The 17,138-nt window shown below is 39.5% G+C and overlaps 1 protein-coding gene across 1 annotated transcript in view; it reads right to left on the bottom strand.

Annotated features, from left to right (window-relative positions):
- Spata16 (spermatogenesis associated 16) overlaps window positions 1–17,138 on the bottom strand; it is a 257,308-nt gene that overhangs the window by 158,769 nt on the left and 81,401 nt on the right. The window contains exon 3 of the mRNA XM_032896794.1: window positions 7,620–7,709. Within this exon, the coding sequence (XP_032752685.1) occupies window positions 7,620–7,709 (90 nt within the window). The remainder of the gene's footprint in view (window positions 1–7,619; window positions 7,710–17,138) is intronic.

Consider the following 17,138-nt stretch of genomic DNA (forward strand, 5'->3'; position numbering starts at 1 on the left):
TTGCCTGCACTTCTTTGCTTCATCCATCTTGTCTAATTGTGTGGCTGTATATGTATGGGCCACATGTGGGGCAGGCTCTGAATGGGTGTTCCTTCTGTCTCTGTTTTAATCTTTGCCTCTCTATTCCTTGGGTTGGTGATTTTTATATATTGATTTGGCATACTACCACATTACTGAAAGATTTTAACAGATATAAGAGTTTTCAGGCAAAGTCTTTAGGAGTCTTTTGTGTAGAATCATGTCATCTATAAATAAACATGCTTCGATGTTTTCCCTTCTGATTTATATACTTTTTGTTTCTTCTTTTGTATTAATGTTGTGTTCAAGCAAACTATTGAACAATCATAGAGAAATGGTGTGATGGTTTGGCCCAGGGAGTGGCACTATTAGAAGGTATGGCCCTGTTAGAGTATGTGTGGCCTTGTTGGAGTATATGTGTCACTGTGAGTGTGGGTGTTAAGACCCTTATCCTAACTGTCTAGAAGTCAGTATCCTGCTATTAGCCTTCAGATGAAGATGTAGAACTCTCAGCTCCTCTTGCACCATGTCTGCCTAGATGCTGCCATGTTCCCATATTGATGATAATGGACAGAACCTCTGTAAGGCAGTCCCAATTAAATGTTGTCCTTGTAAGAGTTGCCTTGGTCATGGTGTCTGTTCACCGAAGTAAAACCCTAACTAAGACAAATAGACATCCAGGTTTTGCTTTTTGATTTGTGTACAAATGATTTAGGTTTTTTTCCCCTTAGTATAATGTTGACCTTAGGTCTGTCAGACACAGCATTTGTTATGTTGTAATAACCTCCTTCTATTCCTAGTGTTTCGGGGGCTTTTATGATGAAAGGGTGTTGGATATAGAGAAGACCCAGGTTAATAAAATTAAAGATAAGAAGTGTGGATATTATTTCTAATAATATTTCACCTAAATTCACAGGATAATTAGGGAATAGTTTGAAAATCTATATTAAAAACTGGAAAATATAGAAAAGGTGAATAAATCACTACATACATATTGCTTACAAATTAAACCAAGGAGACATAACAATATAGACAGACCCACAACAAACAAACATTTAAATTAACAGTAATAAGAAAATGCTAGGGCCGGATAAACTCACCGACGAAGACTCTCAAACTTTAAGTAATGTCTAGGGATAAGACTCCCAGTTGTTTCATGAAACAGAAAAATAATCTATGACTAAAGTCACTCTATGAAAGTAGCATTACCCTGAGATCAAACTGAATAAAGACACATGCAAGAAGAAATTATTATTCCCTAATGAATATTGATGCCAAACTTAATAAGATTCTTACAAACCAAATTCACAAGGGCATGAAAAAACATCTTCCATGATAAAGTAGGCTTCAGGATGCAGGGATGGATTAAAATATACAATCAAGAAAATATAGTAACCACAGAAACTGATACAAAGGTAGAAATCACAATATAACCTTAATAGAAATGCATTTGATAAACTTCAATAACCCATCACAGCAAAAATCCCTAAAGAACATATGAATTGAAGGAATATATCTCAGTAAGTTAAAGTGTACGCATGAAAAAAAAAAAAAACAAGCCCAGAGGTAACATTATGCTAAATAGGAAAAACAACCTGAAAGCATTTCTTCTAACATCAGGCTTAAGATAAGAATGCTCATTCTCTCCATCCTTATTCAATGCATTTCTAGAATACTTAGCTAGAGCAGTAAGATAAGACAAAGAAATGCGAGGAATATAAATAAGAAAGGAAGAAGTCAAACTATTCTGCTTTCTGAGTTCTGGTCCTATATATCAGACAGTAAAGACGCCACCAGAAAACCTGCATGCCACACAAACACTTTCAGTAAATTAGTTAAGACATGAAATTAAAATTCACATACCAGGAGCTTTTTTATGTTCCAGAAATGAACTTACTGAGAAATAAGATAAAAATTGTTTACTATAGCTTAAAAAAACCTACAAAGCCAACTTAAGAATCCCCCAAAACAGCCTAGGGAGAGGGCAACAACCTAGAAATAATCCTAACCTAAGCATAAAAGACTTTTGCAATGAAAACTTTAAGATGTCAAAAAGATTGAAGAAGAAAGTAGAAGCCCAAAAAGAACTTCCCATGCTCATGGCAGTTAGGATTAATATTGTGAGAGTAGCTATATTAATTACCGAAAGAAACCTATAGATTAAAGGCTAACTCCCATCCCATTTCCAGTGGGATATTTCACAGAACCAGGGGAAAAATCATAAAATTCATTTGGAAGCACAAAATCCTAACAGCCAGAGCAATTTTAAGCAGAAAGAGTAATGTTAAAGGGATTGCAATATCTGATCTCAATGGTAGAACAGGGCTGTAGTAACAAACACAGCGTGGTACTGGCACGAAATACATCAAGAATCAGAAAAGAATAGAAGAGTCATACATAACCTCACACAGGTACAGTCATTCCAAATGCGGTGTCATCTGAAGACAGGAGAAGCTGAAGAGATTGTTCACTAGGTAAGAAATGTGGGCTGCTTTTCTAAAGGACCCAAGTTTGATTCCCAGAGACCATATCAGGTGGCTCTCAACCCCCAGTAACTCCAGCTCCTGGGCTGTCCATCACTTCTGGCCTCTGCACTCATGTGCATATACCTGCACACAGTACATAATTAAAATTAATAAAATAAAATTAATAATTCATTTTTTTTTTTAACTTGAGTATTTCTTATGTACAAGTGTTATTCCCTTTCCGGTTTCGGGCAAACATCCCTTCCTCCCCCCTTCCTTATGGGTGTTCCCCTCCCCACCCTCCCCCATTGCCGCCCTCCCCTGACAAGTTCACTGTGGGTTCAGTCTTAGCAGGACCAGGGCTTCCCCTTCCACTGGTGCTCTTAAGGATATTCATTACTACCTATGAGGTCAGAGTCCAGGGTCAGTCCATGTATAGTCTTTAGGTAGTGGCTTGGTCCTGGAAGCTCTGGTTGCTTGGCATTGTTGTTCATATGGGGTCTCAAGCCCTTCAAGCTCTTCAGTTCTTTCTCTGATTCCTTCAACGGGGTCCCGTTCTCAGTTCAGTGGTTTGCTGCTGGCATTTGCCTCTGTATTTGCTGTATTCTGGCTGTGTCTCTCAGGATCGATCTACATCCGGCTCCTGTCGGTCTGCACTTCTTTGCTTCATCCATCTTGTCTAATTGTGTGGCTGTATGTATATGGGCCACATGTGGGGCAGGCTATGGGTGTTCCTTCAGTCTCTGTTTTAATCTTTGCCTCTCTCTTCCCCCAAGGGTATTCTTGTTCCCCCTTTTTTAAAGAAGGGTGAAGCCTTCACATTTGATCATCCTTGAGTTTCATTTGTTCTGGGCATCTAGGGTAATTCAAGCATTTGGGCTAATAGCCACTTATCAGTGAGTGCATACCATGTATGTCTTTCTGTGCATCAGGATGATACAGTTCAACCATTTGCCTACTGAATTTCATAAAAGTCGTTGCTTTTGATAGCTGAGTAATATTACATTGTGTAGATGTACCACATTTTCTGTATCCATTCCTCTGTTGAAGGGCATCTGGGTTCTTTCCAGCTTCTGGCTATTATAAATAAGGCTGCGATGAACATAGTGGAGCACGTGTCTCTTTTATATGTTGGGGCATCTTTTGGGTATATGCTCAAGAGAGGTATAGCTGGATCCTCAGGCAGTTCAATGTCCAATTTTCTGAGGAGCCTCCAGACTGATTTCCAGAATGGTTGTACCAGTCTGCAATCCCACCAACAATGGAGGAGAACAACAAGCATTTTATAGAAAATAAAACACGTAAAACACATGCCTAACACACACACACACACACACACACACACACACACACACACAAGAGTTAACACTTGCTGCTCTTTAGAGGAGTTGGGCTCAGCTTGGACAATCCGCATGTACACTGGAAAACTGATGACCTCTTTAACAAATGGTGCTGAGGAAACTGAATTTCCAGTGCAAACGACTGAAACTAGCTCCTCCCCACACTCTACATAAACGTAATTTTAAATGTATTAAATATATTAGCATAAAACATGGAACTTTGAAAATGGTACAGGTAAATATAAGGGAAGCATGTCAGTTATATCCCCTCAGGCCAATACTTTCTGAAAAGAACTCTAATAGCACAGGAAACAATACCAGGGATTGAAAAGTGGAATTAAAATCCCTCCTAACAGGGAAGAAACAAACAAACAAACAAACAAACAGCCCTCCACCAGCAGAGTGAAAAATCAGCCACAGAAAGGGAGGAGAAAGTGGATGGAATAAAATCAGCCAGTCTCAGAAAGATAAGGGTTGCATCATATTCTTGTATGTTTGCCGAATTCCAACTTTGCATATACATGGTAAGGGTGAATGAGGAACGGGGTACATGAGACACAAATGCAGAGGAGGCATTATGGGATGGAAAGAGGTGGGAGCGGGAGAAAGGATGGTCAAAAATAAAGGCAAAGTACGCATGTATGAAGAAGTTCAGTGAAAACCACTGCTTTACACTCTACCTAAAAATTGCTAAATATGTTACTAATAAAAATATATGCAGCTGGGCGGGGTGGCACACATCTTTAATCACAGCACTCAGGGGACAGAGGCAGGCAGATCTCCGAGTTTGAGGCCAGCCTGGTCTACATATTAAGTTCCAGGCTAGCCAAGGCTACACACGATAAAGGGATCTGCCTATTGTAAACCTGGCTGAGCCTTCTAGTCAATTCTAGTAGCCTCTCAGCCTTGTTGGTAAAACGTACCCTTGTGATACTGTCCTGGGAACCCTTCTGTCCTGTTTCTTTGGAATCTCTTACTCAGAAAGGTGGTCAGACTTAGACCGCCTCAGTTATGCAGCTTCCAAGGACTTCCTGAACACACTGCATTTCGATGAAAAATAGGCTGAGCAGTACAATTATTGAGAATTTTAGAGGTTTTTACCTTGACTACCTCACATAATAAACATCGATTTTTATTTGGTTGGTGGCTGTCAAGTCCAGAAACATGATTTCTTGACACTTGGAGACTTGGTGTGTTGGCTTTACAGATTAGTTCAGTACTACATGCTTGTAAGCAAACTACCTAAATCTTGAAGTGACTCGCTGGTAGCAATGAATGCTGTGTGTGCTGGTTTATATTAGGGAGGTAATATCTAAGCAGACACATGCATGGAACAAGTCTAAGCTGCTCATCTTTACTCCTGTGGTAGTACTGGAGAGCATGGCTGATACTTTATGCAGACAGCTGTGATTGCCAAGAAAACCAAGGCATTTCCTGCCTACAGTGAGTGGCTGGGTATGATAGCATTTGTGTCTACTGCTCTTTTGGGAAAAGTGCACAGCAGCATAACCAATGATTATCAGGAACTTGCTTGGAGTACCTTGTCAAGTCATCACCCAATGATATCAAATAGATTCATCTATTTCTCTGCAGGGGACAGCGAGAATAGTGGAATTGACAGTGCCACGTTGTATGGCAAATGTTGACGCATTCTAATTTTCCAACTCATTGCTTGTTTTGAGACTGGTAATGGCTTGTGGTCACTACTTTGACTCAGGTTAAGTCTGATAACATTAAGATATAACCCACGATTTGCTGGCATCTACCTATTTTATAAACAAAACCAACGAACCAACCAACCAACCATACAAACAAACAAACTTGGGATTTGTGTATTTCTTGATATCTAACTTAAAAATTCTCCCAAAACTTCTAATTTCTTCAGTTGTTTAACAACTGTCTCTCTCTAAAATCCAGTTTACAAATACAAATCCTTTGTATTTCAAATAATCCAAGAAAACCCAGAGTAGGTTTTGTTGCGATCTGGGCTTCACTTTGTAGGTAGGTTTCTATGTAACTTTAGATTTGATTCACAAAACACCAGTAAACCATCTTTTCTAGGATGCTTTTTGGCTGGAACTTGGAATTACCTTCTTCTCTGTTAAGTTAGTAAAGTTTAACAAACTCCATTTGTGTATGTGTGTGTGTGCGTGTGTGTGTGTGTGTGTGTGTGTGTGTGTGTGTATGTGTGTGCCCTTTTGTAGGTCTCTGTGTGGGCATCAGAGGTCAACACTGGGTGTCTTCAATCATCTCTACCTTCCTTTTTAAGACTCTCATTGAACCTGGAATTCACCAGTTAAGCAAGGCTGGTTGGCCATTGAACCCCAGAGACAGATTAGTCTCTTTCTCCTCACCTCTGAGATTTGTGCCCTGGATCTGCTACATCCATATTTTTACATGGGTATTGAGGATCCAAACTCAGTTCTTCATGCTTGTACGGCAAGGACTTTACTAGTTAAATCATGCCCACAGACCTTCAAACCCCCTTTTATAGAATCATTTGCCCAAAGGATTGTCTCTCAATTTTCTTCTCTAGCACACAGGAAAGCAAGTCTCAGGGACAACCCAGTGAAGAAAATGAAAACTAGGAAGAAGGCATACACAAGTTCTATAGAAGAAGATACATTCAACAAACAGTACATGAAAAATGGAGTGTGGAGAGAGTGATAAAGATGTTTTCATAATTCAAAGTGGATCATAACCCACAAGTAAAACATTGTGTTGTATGACACAATGTATGATGTGTGACACAATGTGTTGTATGACACCAGTGTGAGCAGTGGGGCTAACTCTTCTGTTCCTTTGAGCATCCTAATGGTGCTCTCAGTCATCACTTAGGACCTTCTACCAATGTATGGACCCATGTTAGACAGGTGGCCTTTTCACAGGGTCAAGGCCATGGAACCATTTTACTCACCCCTTAAAGAAAAAAAATTATATATAAAGATTTATATGTGTTCTAGAGACAACAGCCACTCAAAGACTAGATTATCTTATTCTTAGTCATATAGATTTGACCTTAGAAGTTGTGTTTGGAGAAATTCTAAAAACTATTCATATTTTTTTCCCGGTGAATTCCTGGAAATGGCCATATAAAATAGTAGGCTTCTGTACTTAAGAGGAAAAGGGAAGTTCCCTGAGGAAACTGGTCAAAGAGAATCAATTAGCATGCTGAATTTGACCCTGCAGACAACAACCTTGCTTGTGACGGTAGAATCGGCATGCTACAGACTCTACAATTTTTTTTGCCAAGAAATGGACTCTTAGCTCAATTTTTTGCCAAAAAAAATGGAGGTTCTGGGGCCGAGAACATTAGCTACTGCTTCGCTTGGCTTCCTTTCAAATAGTGAGGTCCAAGAGATAACAATCGTCACACTCCTGAGCTACCCATTAGGTGCCATTTCTGTGGACATGGACTTCTGGCTTGCTGGAGTCCTTCCCTCATGAATTGACTTCATCTCTAGAGCTCGAGTCACAGAACTGTGACATTACAGTCAGAACATCCTGGAGACTTCTGAGGTCAAGTTCATTTCTAATATCTATGGAAGTCTTCCCATCATCACTAATGACCTCATGGCTGGAAAGTTTGAATTTTGCTAAGAGCTATGAACATGAAATAGCTTTAATTAAAGAAAAAGATACTCAATAATTGTTGGCTTGACATTTATAAGACAATAATTCGGGTAAAATCATATTCCATGAGAGAAATGGAATGTCCTCTTATGCTATTACCAGAATCTGAGGGTAAAATTAATTTAACTTTAAATAAATCTTCACAAAGTTGTAACAAACATACCGGGCAGCTTCTGAGTATCTCTCCAGACATCTAAACACGGCTGCCTGACGAAGATGGTTTCGGAAATAGGCCGGGTTTAAAACAATACTCCTGTAAAAACGATAAAGGAAATACAAATGCCATTAGATCCTTAAAGGACAATTACCAGAAGTGTATAGGAACGTAATCACATGTATTCAATTTTAGATATCATCTTAAAAGGAACTAATGAATGAGATCTCTTCTGTGATTCGTCAAGAGAAGACAAACAAGTCAGCCTGATTGAAAAACAAATTAACTTTGCATCATAAAAGCTACTTGGCAGCACTGAATTTACTTTTGTAGATGTGGTAATGATAACGTGCACACACACACACACACACACACACACACACACACACACACACCTAACTTATACTGTGTATACCACATGATGCTATTTGATTTGCTTATGACAATATAGCAGGCATCCATCCTAGGCCACTTATGGCATGACTTTTTTAGCATTTTTAATTATTTTATTTTAAAAATTGTTTTCATACACCTGTATATCTAAAACTTTGCACATGTGCTCTCCTCTCCTCTCCTTACTGCCCTGCTCCTTTATGTCCCTAGGCAATTTCACTTCTACTTTTATTACATGCACTGGGATGGCTACTTTGATGAAGGGAGAGGTTGTACTGTTGAAATTTGGGTAAAAAGAGCTGTAACTGGTAGACTTGGCAGACTCAGTTGAATTAGGTAATTAGGCTTTGTGGAAGGTGTGGTGACATGTAGGCGGAGAGGCTGTGTACCTCAGCTGAGGGGGCTGATTTTGGCCTTGCCAGTTTGAGGAGGGGACTTCCTCTGTTCGACTTTTTTCTCTTCAGTGTAATTACAAGGCTCGACTCCCAGAGAAACTGGTCATCGCACAAGAGATGCTGCCTATGTTGCTGTGTCCTAGAGTTTTAACATTTCATATGTCTGCCGTCTTCTTTCTCCAGAGATAAGCTGAGAGGAATCCCCCTTCCTTTCTTCCTCCAGAACTTGGCAACATTCAAGACATTTGACAGAGTGGGGCTCTGGGCAGATGGAGTTCACACCCATAACAGGGAGACCTCTATTAGAGAAAGTTTCAAATGCACCTTCTACTACACTTACAGATGTGGGACTTCAGATGTTAAAAAGCCAACAGGCAATTACTGAATAACACTTTGTAAGAGTGCCCACGGGCTAATGGGAGTTATTTGGAACTGGTTATTTATTGAAATAAACAGTTGACTTTAATTGAGAAGTTCCAAGAGCTATAAACCATTCTCTTAAAAATGCATGTAAACATTGATGACCAACTTCAGAGAATTCATGAGACTCTTCTGGGTTTAATATGAACTTAATGTTGAAAATCTCACCAGATTAAAATAATTCTATTCTCAGAAACATTGCAGAAGGGAAATAAATCCCCTGAATCTAGATGACACTTGTTAAGTCACATGATGACTCACTCCAATCCACTTTAGACACAAACAGAAACCAGGGAGGTTAAGGAAACTAATTAATAGCCATTAATAGTCACAGATCTCTGTTGATTACTGTCCCATCTCTTCTTCAATGGCTTCTCAAGCAGAGGGGTCTCAGTTAGCCAGAGTGGGCTGTGCTCTATAAGCAACGATTTGTGAAAATGAATATGTCTTCCCCAAAGAAACAGGGAACACTTGCTTTGGTGTGAGATCTAACTGAAATGTAGGATTCTTAAGAATCATCACAGGACCCACTGGATGCAATGTAGAGCCGATGGCTGCACCCACTCTTAATGCTCTGAGGTCGAGCCACCGATCAGCTCCCACTGGTAATGCTCTGTCAGTTCAGACAGAAGCAAGTTTCTAAAGCAGGGTTACTGCCCACCCGAAGGCAATCCTCAGACATAAGCCAAAGTGTTTAAGAACACAGCTCTGTCTTGGAACCTAGGTTTTCCGGCTCTGACCCGAGTTTTTCTTCTGCATCCTTAACTGTTCCGTCCCTTCATCTACACATGTGCGGCACACATGTTCAGATGTGGTGGGGCAGATTGTTTAATGGGTGCATGTTGCTAGCCTGTAATGCACTTTCCTGTTTCTCCTAAACTGTTTTCCAAGAATCTTCCTCTGATGGACAAATTCTTTTTGACGAACAAAGGATCAGGTTGAAGGATGAGGGCTGTAAGCAGGAATGAGGGAAGAGTTAAACAGATTGAGGGAGGAGGGACAGGATGCAGTAAGAGGAGCTTTTCATGTGGGTAGGTAGAGGGACCATGGAAAGGGGACAGCATGGGAACCATTCTGATTTTTATAAACCTCTTGTAATTATGAGCCTTCTGTGCTTCTGAACAAATACTGAATCAGATGTTGGTCTATTGTTAGACTGGCCTGTGTTATTTTAACTACAACCTCATCCTCCCTGAACCACATGATTCCCCACTTGAAAGTGGGGCTCCTAACGAAGACAAGAGACCCAGTTTCCCCCATGAAGGTGACATCATAAAGGGATGTTTAGAAATGTTGGGAGAGAGGTTACATCTGGCCACCCATTATTTTTGACCCTCTTGTGGTAATTGCAGCTTTCCTGTTGCGCTCCTGTATTTGGCAGCACAGCCTTGGTTTCCACACTTCCATTAATTTATTGATGCTTCTCCAAATAACACGTCCTCTTAAAGACCTATTTTAGGATTTGTGCGACTCTTGAAGGAAGGATGACTTGTTCTTTCAAACGTCTGGTCGGTTATAGTTTGACGCTCTGTGGAGAGTTGAAAGGCTGACTAGATCAGGATGGACAGTCTCCCCAGGGCTACAGCGAGGAAACTGTAATTGTAATCAGAACAAGGCCTCTTCACTGATTAGCCCCATTTTTCAGCACAGGGAAATGACTCTGATTTGTGTGTTGATAGGGCTGGTGGGAAGAAGCAGGAATACTCTCAGAGGGACTTCCAGGAGGCCTGGGGTTTTGAGAGAAGAAGAGTTGGTGTGAGCACCAGGCCCTGGTTACTCATTAGGTTGTCAGGCTCATCTTAAAGGCATGGGGCTATGTAAAATAACAGGTTATGCCTGAGAGAAGCTTAGCTTTTAAAATTAATTTGTAGCATGTGGTAGCCTTATGCTTTTTATAATTTCTGTTTGTGGATGCCTTAACATTCATCTCTATATTAATTCAAATAATTTGACGTGTGTTCACCTTGATCTACAAAGTGAAACAGTGTGGTCAAAATGTAGGCCTGTTTTAGCCTTGTCTGTGACTTCCTAATTGACTGGGCAAAAAGCTTAGTCTTATACCAGTGTTGTGTGCTGAGTTCCCGGGCACACCTGTACCTGTGCTAGGACTTGACACTCCATGCTTGCCGTGGCCTGTCTTGTACCGTGACAGAAACTGTACTAAGTATCCTGAGTTTGGAAGAAATACCCTTCATTTTCTGGAAGGGAAAGAGCTGACTAACATCTTCGTTGTGGAGCTATATTAGTTAATATGACAGACTTATCATTCCTTATGAAGTTTATAATCTTTATCTGCTTAAATTGAAGAAACGTTGTCTGAGCCAGGCATGGAGGGGGAAGCAGGAAGACTGCAAGTTGAAGGGTATGCTGGGATACATGGCAAGATCCTTCTCAGAACAGACACAGAAACAAACCCAAGATAAAACCAAACAAAATCCTTAAACAGAACTAATAAAACCAACATGTGATTTGATGATTTTCATTACAGTAAAAGTTGATTTTGGTATAATGTCTTTCTTTTTTTTTTTTTTTTTTTAGTGTTTTTCTTATTCCAAAATGTAATACTTTTTTTCCTTAAACATTTGTTATGAGTCTCAGTAACATTTTAATATTTCATGTTTTTTAAGAGATGAATTGGGGGTATTGTACAAGCTTTAATTTTTTTTTTAATGGTTAAGATTTTAGTATAAGTATACAATTTCCCCCTTTCCTTTGCTTCATTCAAATTCATGCCTCACTTTATATTAATTACTCTTACATACACATGTGTAAATGTATATTTATATACATGCATATTGCTAACCTGTCCCTTCTGTGTGATGTTACCTGTATGTTTATTTTCAGGGCTGACCACCTAGATAAGCCATTGGTGTTCTCTTCCCTGGAGATGACTATTTCTCCTGCTCCCAGCATTCCTTAGTTGCCTGAAGATGTTTGTGTAGGTTTGAGGCCCTGTGGTCTTTTCCATGTCTACTTTGTCGTGCCTGTTGGTGTTATCTTGGTATGTTTACTAATGTCAGTTTATGTTTGGCAGTCATGTTGGTGAGACTTTCTGGGTGTATCTTCTTGCATTGCTGGGAGTTCAAGTCTTACAACTGTAACCTCCCCATCTTCTGTCTCTCACCGTCTTCTGCAATGTTCCCTGAGGCTTAGGTATATGAGTTGTTTGTAGGCATATCCATTGGGCTTCGCCCTTTTAGCGTTAAAAAAATAGTTCCACTAATTTCATGTTAGTTCTTGCTTTTTAAAGTCATGCATAAGAACATATGTATATACACATGCCCCTTTGTGCACATGTGTACATCTGTACCTTGTAGTTCAGAAAGCGACCGAAAGCAGCACTGAAGAGCTTATTAGAATTTGAAAGGTTGATTCCCACGTATAGTTTAACAGCTTGCACAGGTGACCGGTATGCAGATATGTTTGAGAAACTACATATATGCATGTAAGACTGGAATCTCCTTTCAATATGGTCTTAGGCACAGTTCTCACTGCTTATACTGGAACTTATTTTGTATTCTTCTAACTTAATATCATAACAATTCAGTTTTATTCACATTGTCTGCAAATATTAAGTTACTGATGAAAAATTCATATCGAGTTTTCTTGTCTTATTGTGTAGACTAAACTCTTTTCATAAGAGAATTAACTAAAAGAGGAAATATAGGGTCACTTCCGTGTTTCACTGATATTTATCATTTTATATAACCTTGAGAGAAAAGTAACAGGATTCTGTTTTTTAGTCTAATGTAGTAAAGAATTAGTGATGACTCATAAAAATCATAAAACCAAACCGAATATTAAAGTTAAAGATTGAGGATATTATATTGGTTTTTAAAATAAAATATTATTATATTGAAGTTGAGCTGCTAGGGACTTAAACTTTGTTACTCTCCTTAAACTCATTTTAGTTGTAGTTATTAATTTTGCAGTCTGGGTTTTCAATTTGCTCAAGTTTCATAAAATTTCATAAATTGCTATCCACGGGCCATTGTTTCCAGGACCCCTGTGAATTCCAAAGTCTGTGGTACTCAAATCCCTTGTGCAAGATGAAGTGGATAGTATTTGTGTGGGAGGTCTTCATAGCTTTCTGTCACTTTAAATCATCTCCAGATTACCTGTGAGGTACAATGCAATGCCACTGCTACGTACACTCTTGTTACAGTGCATTGTGTATGGAACAGCGTAAAGCAAAAAAGTCCGTACATGTTCAGGACAGATATGCTAACCACTTCCTCGAGTAATTTTGCTTCAAGGGAGATGGCTTGGGGTGGATGGAGGGGTTGTCACAGAAGCCTTCCATGTCCCTCTTTCTCAATTATAGTCTACAATCATTGATATCACTTCATAAGTAGTTTTCTTGATCATTACGGTCAATGGGAGAACAGATTGTGGGCTTCCACATGGTTTCTGGTGACAGTGTAGATCATGAACACAAACAGAGCCCCCAGCTACCGTAAGACCATGAACCCAGACAGTGCTCTCAGGGGCAGACTGGACCTCAGGTGGCAGCACAAGCCACTCATTTAAATATTTTCCCTGGTGGCAGAATGGCCCATGAACACCAGCTGGCTTCATGTTGCAGCACAGACTACGGACATTGGCATGGTCTTTGGTGGTAAAGTGGGTCATGAACATTAACATGGACCCTGGTGGTAGTAAAACTATTGGTTCAGTGGCAACCTAGTCCCAGAAATCATGATGCCTAGGTGGTAATGGAGGCCATTTAGATCAGTATGACTCCCAGTGGAAGCATGACCATCAGACATCAACATGACTTCAGGGAGCAGTGCAGACCACACATGTCTTATGGCCTTTGGTGGTAACATTGGCCACAGACATTGAGCAAAAGCCTTGATGCAGTAGCAGTTTAGCCAGAGACATGGCCCTCAATGGCAGTATTGATCTGGATACCACCTTGGGCCTCAGGGGGTAGTGCAGGCCACTCACATCAGCCCAGTCCTCACTGTCTTCACGTGTCCAGTTCTGCCTCTCTCAACAGTGCACTTACTGCTCCACTTTTTTATCTTTCCCATCTCTCCATCATAGATTTATTCATCGGAGGAGTCCCACCCTGACTGGCTTCTGCCACCCACACTGTGAGGCTGTATGGCCTATGGAATATTTTCTATTTGTAATTGATTAAATTAACAGATGTGGGTCAAGCCAACTATTTATTAATCAACTTGCCATCCCTACAATTTATTTTTCTTTTCTTCTCAACATATACAAAAATGCATGTTTTCTTTTTAGCTTTTAGTTACATATCCCCCTGACTTTAGCTTTGATTCACAAGAATGATGAGTGTATTTTAGTTTGCTTGCCCACAGCATTTCTCTCTAGATAAATTCTAAGTACTTTTACTCGGCCTTCTGTAAAATTTTATAAAAATGGAATCATAGAGCAGAAATGTTTTCCCTTCAGTGCTGAGGTGTAGACCCAGGGTCTCATCTATGCTGAGCATTTTCACCACTGAGCTCTGTCACAGTAGACAGCCTTGCTTGGTACAGCATCTTTCTCAGTTGTTCTCCTTTTGCATCCACAGTTGGTTGAATGGTTAAGTTTGCTCCATTTTGCTCTTTTAAATTATCAGTACATCCCCCAGTCCCTTTCACCATAAAACAATTGATGATGTTCTGTTTTCATGGAATAAAATGGCTGTACACACCCAAGGCTTTAAGTTTCCTTTCTCTTAGGAGAAACACCTGGGATGAGCATGGTGGGGAGCACAGGCTTAACTGTGTGAGAAATTGTCAATTCTCTTACTGAGGGACCTATACTCCTCGGCATTCCCCCAGCAGTGTATGCTACCACCAGCTCTGAGCTTGCAATCCTCCTGCTCCAGACTTTTGAGTGATGGGATTACAGATGTAAGCCACCATCTACAAATCTGGTACCACAGAAACATCTCTGTAATGTTTGATGTGAGCTTCTTTTATGTTTACTAATTTTGTTTTTTAAAAAAATGGTCTAACCATCTACTCCTGCCTAGCTTTGAACTCACTGTGTAGAACAATCTGGCCTTCTACATGTAGAAATCCACCCACTTTTGCCTCCAGAGTCATGAAATTAAAGGCATACATCACCATGGCTAGATTATTATTTAATTATCATTTTGTTTTAATTAGTGCTAGGACTTGAAGCTAGGGCCATGTACTAAGATAGGTATTCTACCCCAGAGCCTACAATGCTGTGCCCAAGTTTGTGCATGGTATAAGGCAAAGGTAATGGAAAATTATTGGTGCTTATAGATGTGTAGAATTTTTTCCTCCCAACTTCCTCTCCCCCCACAATTGCTTAGAACTTTGAAATACTTTACTTTTCTGTATTTTACAAAAAATGCTATGTTAGTTGTTAAAATCGTCCACTGAGATTTTTAAATCTTCACATAAATTTGTGGAGTTTTGATATCTTAACAACATTGCATCATATAATCAGTAAATAGATTTCTCCACAATTTAGTCCTCATTTCTCTCCTTGATGTCTAAGAATTCCTAGTATGAGAAATCTTACACAAATAAGTTAGATCTGCCCCAGAGTACTTGATGTTTTCTGTTTCCCTAAGAGATAATGATCTTTACGTTTTGATTTCTCTCTGCTCATTGCTGACTTAGGGAAATGGAACTGATTTCTTTGGACATTGATCTTGTACTTTGATATATATTTCTAAGGGCATTTACTTCTACAAGCTTTTCAAAGATATTTTAGCATTTTCAACATGGATTGTGAGATTCTCTGTAAATAGAAATTCTGCTTGGTTCTCAATCTATGGCTTTTAGTTCTCTTATTTTCCATTTTTGCACAGTTTTGGATAGTCAGTATATTCTTTTATTGTTAATATTTTGCTTTTTTTGTCTTAAGATCCTCTGTGCTTCAGAGATATGCTCTTTATGATTTTCTTCCCTTATTTCTGGAAGCGTCTTTCCACGTGTCCCTTTCCCATTCTTCATCTTTATGCTTTCCTCTTTGTGGAAAATTTCTTCATGATGCCCAAGCTATGTTGAACATGTGGTTTGCTTCATGCTGGAGAGTGTTTTCTGTTTCTTGATGGGTGTGAGAACCCTTGGTATCTTTCCTGAGTAAAGACAGGTGATAGTTTCTCTCCCAGGGTAGAGAGTTTAAGCTTTCCTCTGCCTTAGCAGCAGTGAAGGCAAGGCAGTAACCCTTTCTCCAGAGAGGAGTTTTGCTCCCAGTTTTCCACCAGAAGCCATGACTTTTTCTGGGTTCTGTGAATGTGGACAGTTGCTGTCATGTCTCAGGGAGCTGTTGGGTATATATTCCTGAGACAAACTCTGTTTTATTCTCCCAATAAGGTGTTGAAATCTTTTAAAAAATAATTTGGAGGGCTAAATAAATGTGATAGTATCTGGATTAGGAACTGTTTTCATCTAAGCAGAGAACAGTATCTCAGAGGGAAAGATGGAGACAATAAAACACTGGTTAATCACGTCATTCAGTAGATGATAACCAGTTTAAATGTGGTCCAGATTATCACAATACTCTGTGCTGCCACAGCCTATTTGTACCCATATCCATTCAAAACTAAGATTTAAAAGAATGAAGGGATGGCTACAAAATATGGCATACATATTATATAATCAGGAGCCAATACCACTGAAGACAGAAGCAAAACCCCAATCGATCAGGCCTAGTTCAAAATGAAAAGCTTACAAATCAAGTCCTGCCTTGAATTTGATAGTATAGAAAAAGTTTGGATATTTTATCTGACTGTACTTCATGATACAATAATATAAACACAATATATATTCTCATGCTAAATCAATAGAACAATATTATTTCCATATGGCAAGAGCTATTTTCACTTGGCCACATAGTCTCTTGAATCATCAAGCTCTGAGAATATGAACAGATCATCACCATATTGGATCATGTCTGGAATGTCTAACTGGCCTGGAAAACAAGATCTGCATAGAAAAAGTCAGTATGTTTAGAAAATGAAATAGTACTTTTCTGACTCAATAAGTATTTTCAAATCCATGGCCTTCCATGTGGAAAGTGGGATTATTATTCTGCATAATGCCAGATGAGGCAGGGCAAAAATCATTGTCAGGAAATTATAAACAGTGCAGTTCATTTTAAGGATGGACTTCTCAGGAATGGTGCAACAGGCTTTGAAAGACTTTCCTTTAGGGAAACATTTAGGTGGTATTTAGAACACCATCTGTCAGGACGATATCAAGAAACTCCTCTAAGTGGGAGATTAGGCAAAATGACTTTCAAATAACATTACGGAATTCTTTGCAATGCCTTATTCAGCACTGTGGAGGGTCTCTGAGTTTTCCCTCTGTGTAAGTTTTCT

This window comes from Rattus rattus, chromosome 3 (genome assembly GCF_011064425.1).
Source record: "Rattus rattus isolate New Zealand chromosome 3, Rrattus_CSIRO_v1, whole genome shotgun sequence".
In the NCBI taxonomy this organism is placed as follows: domain Eukaryota; kingdom Metazoa; phylum Chordata; class Mammalia; order Rodentia; family Muridae; genus Rattus; species Rattus rattus.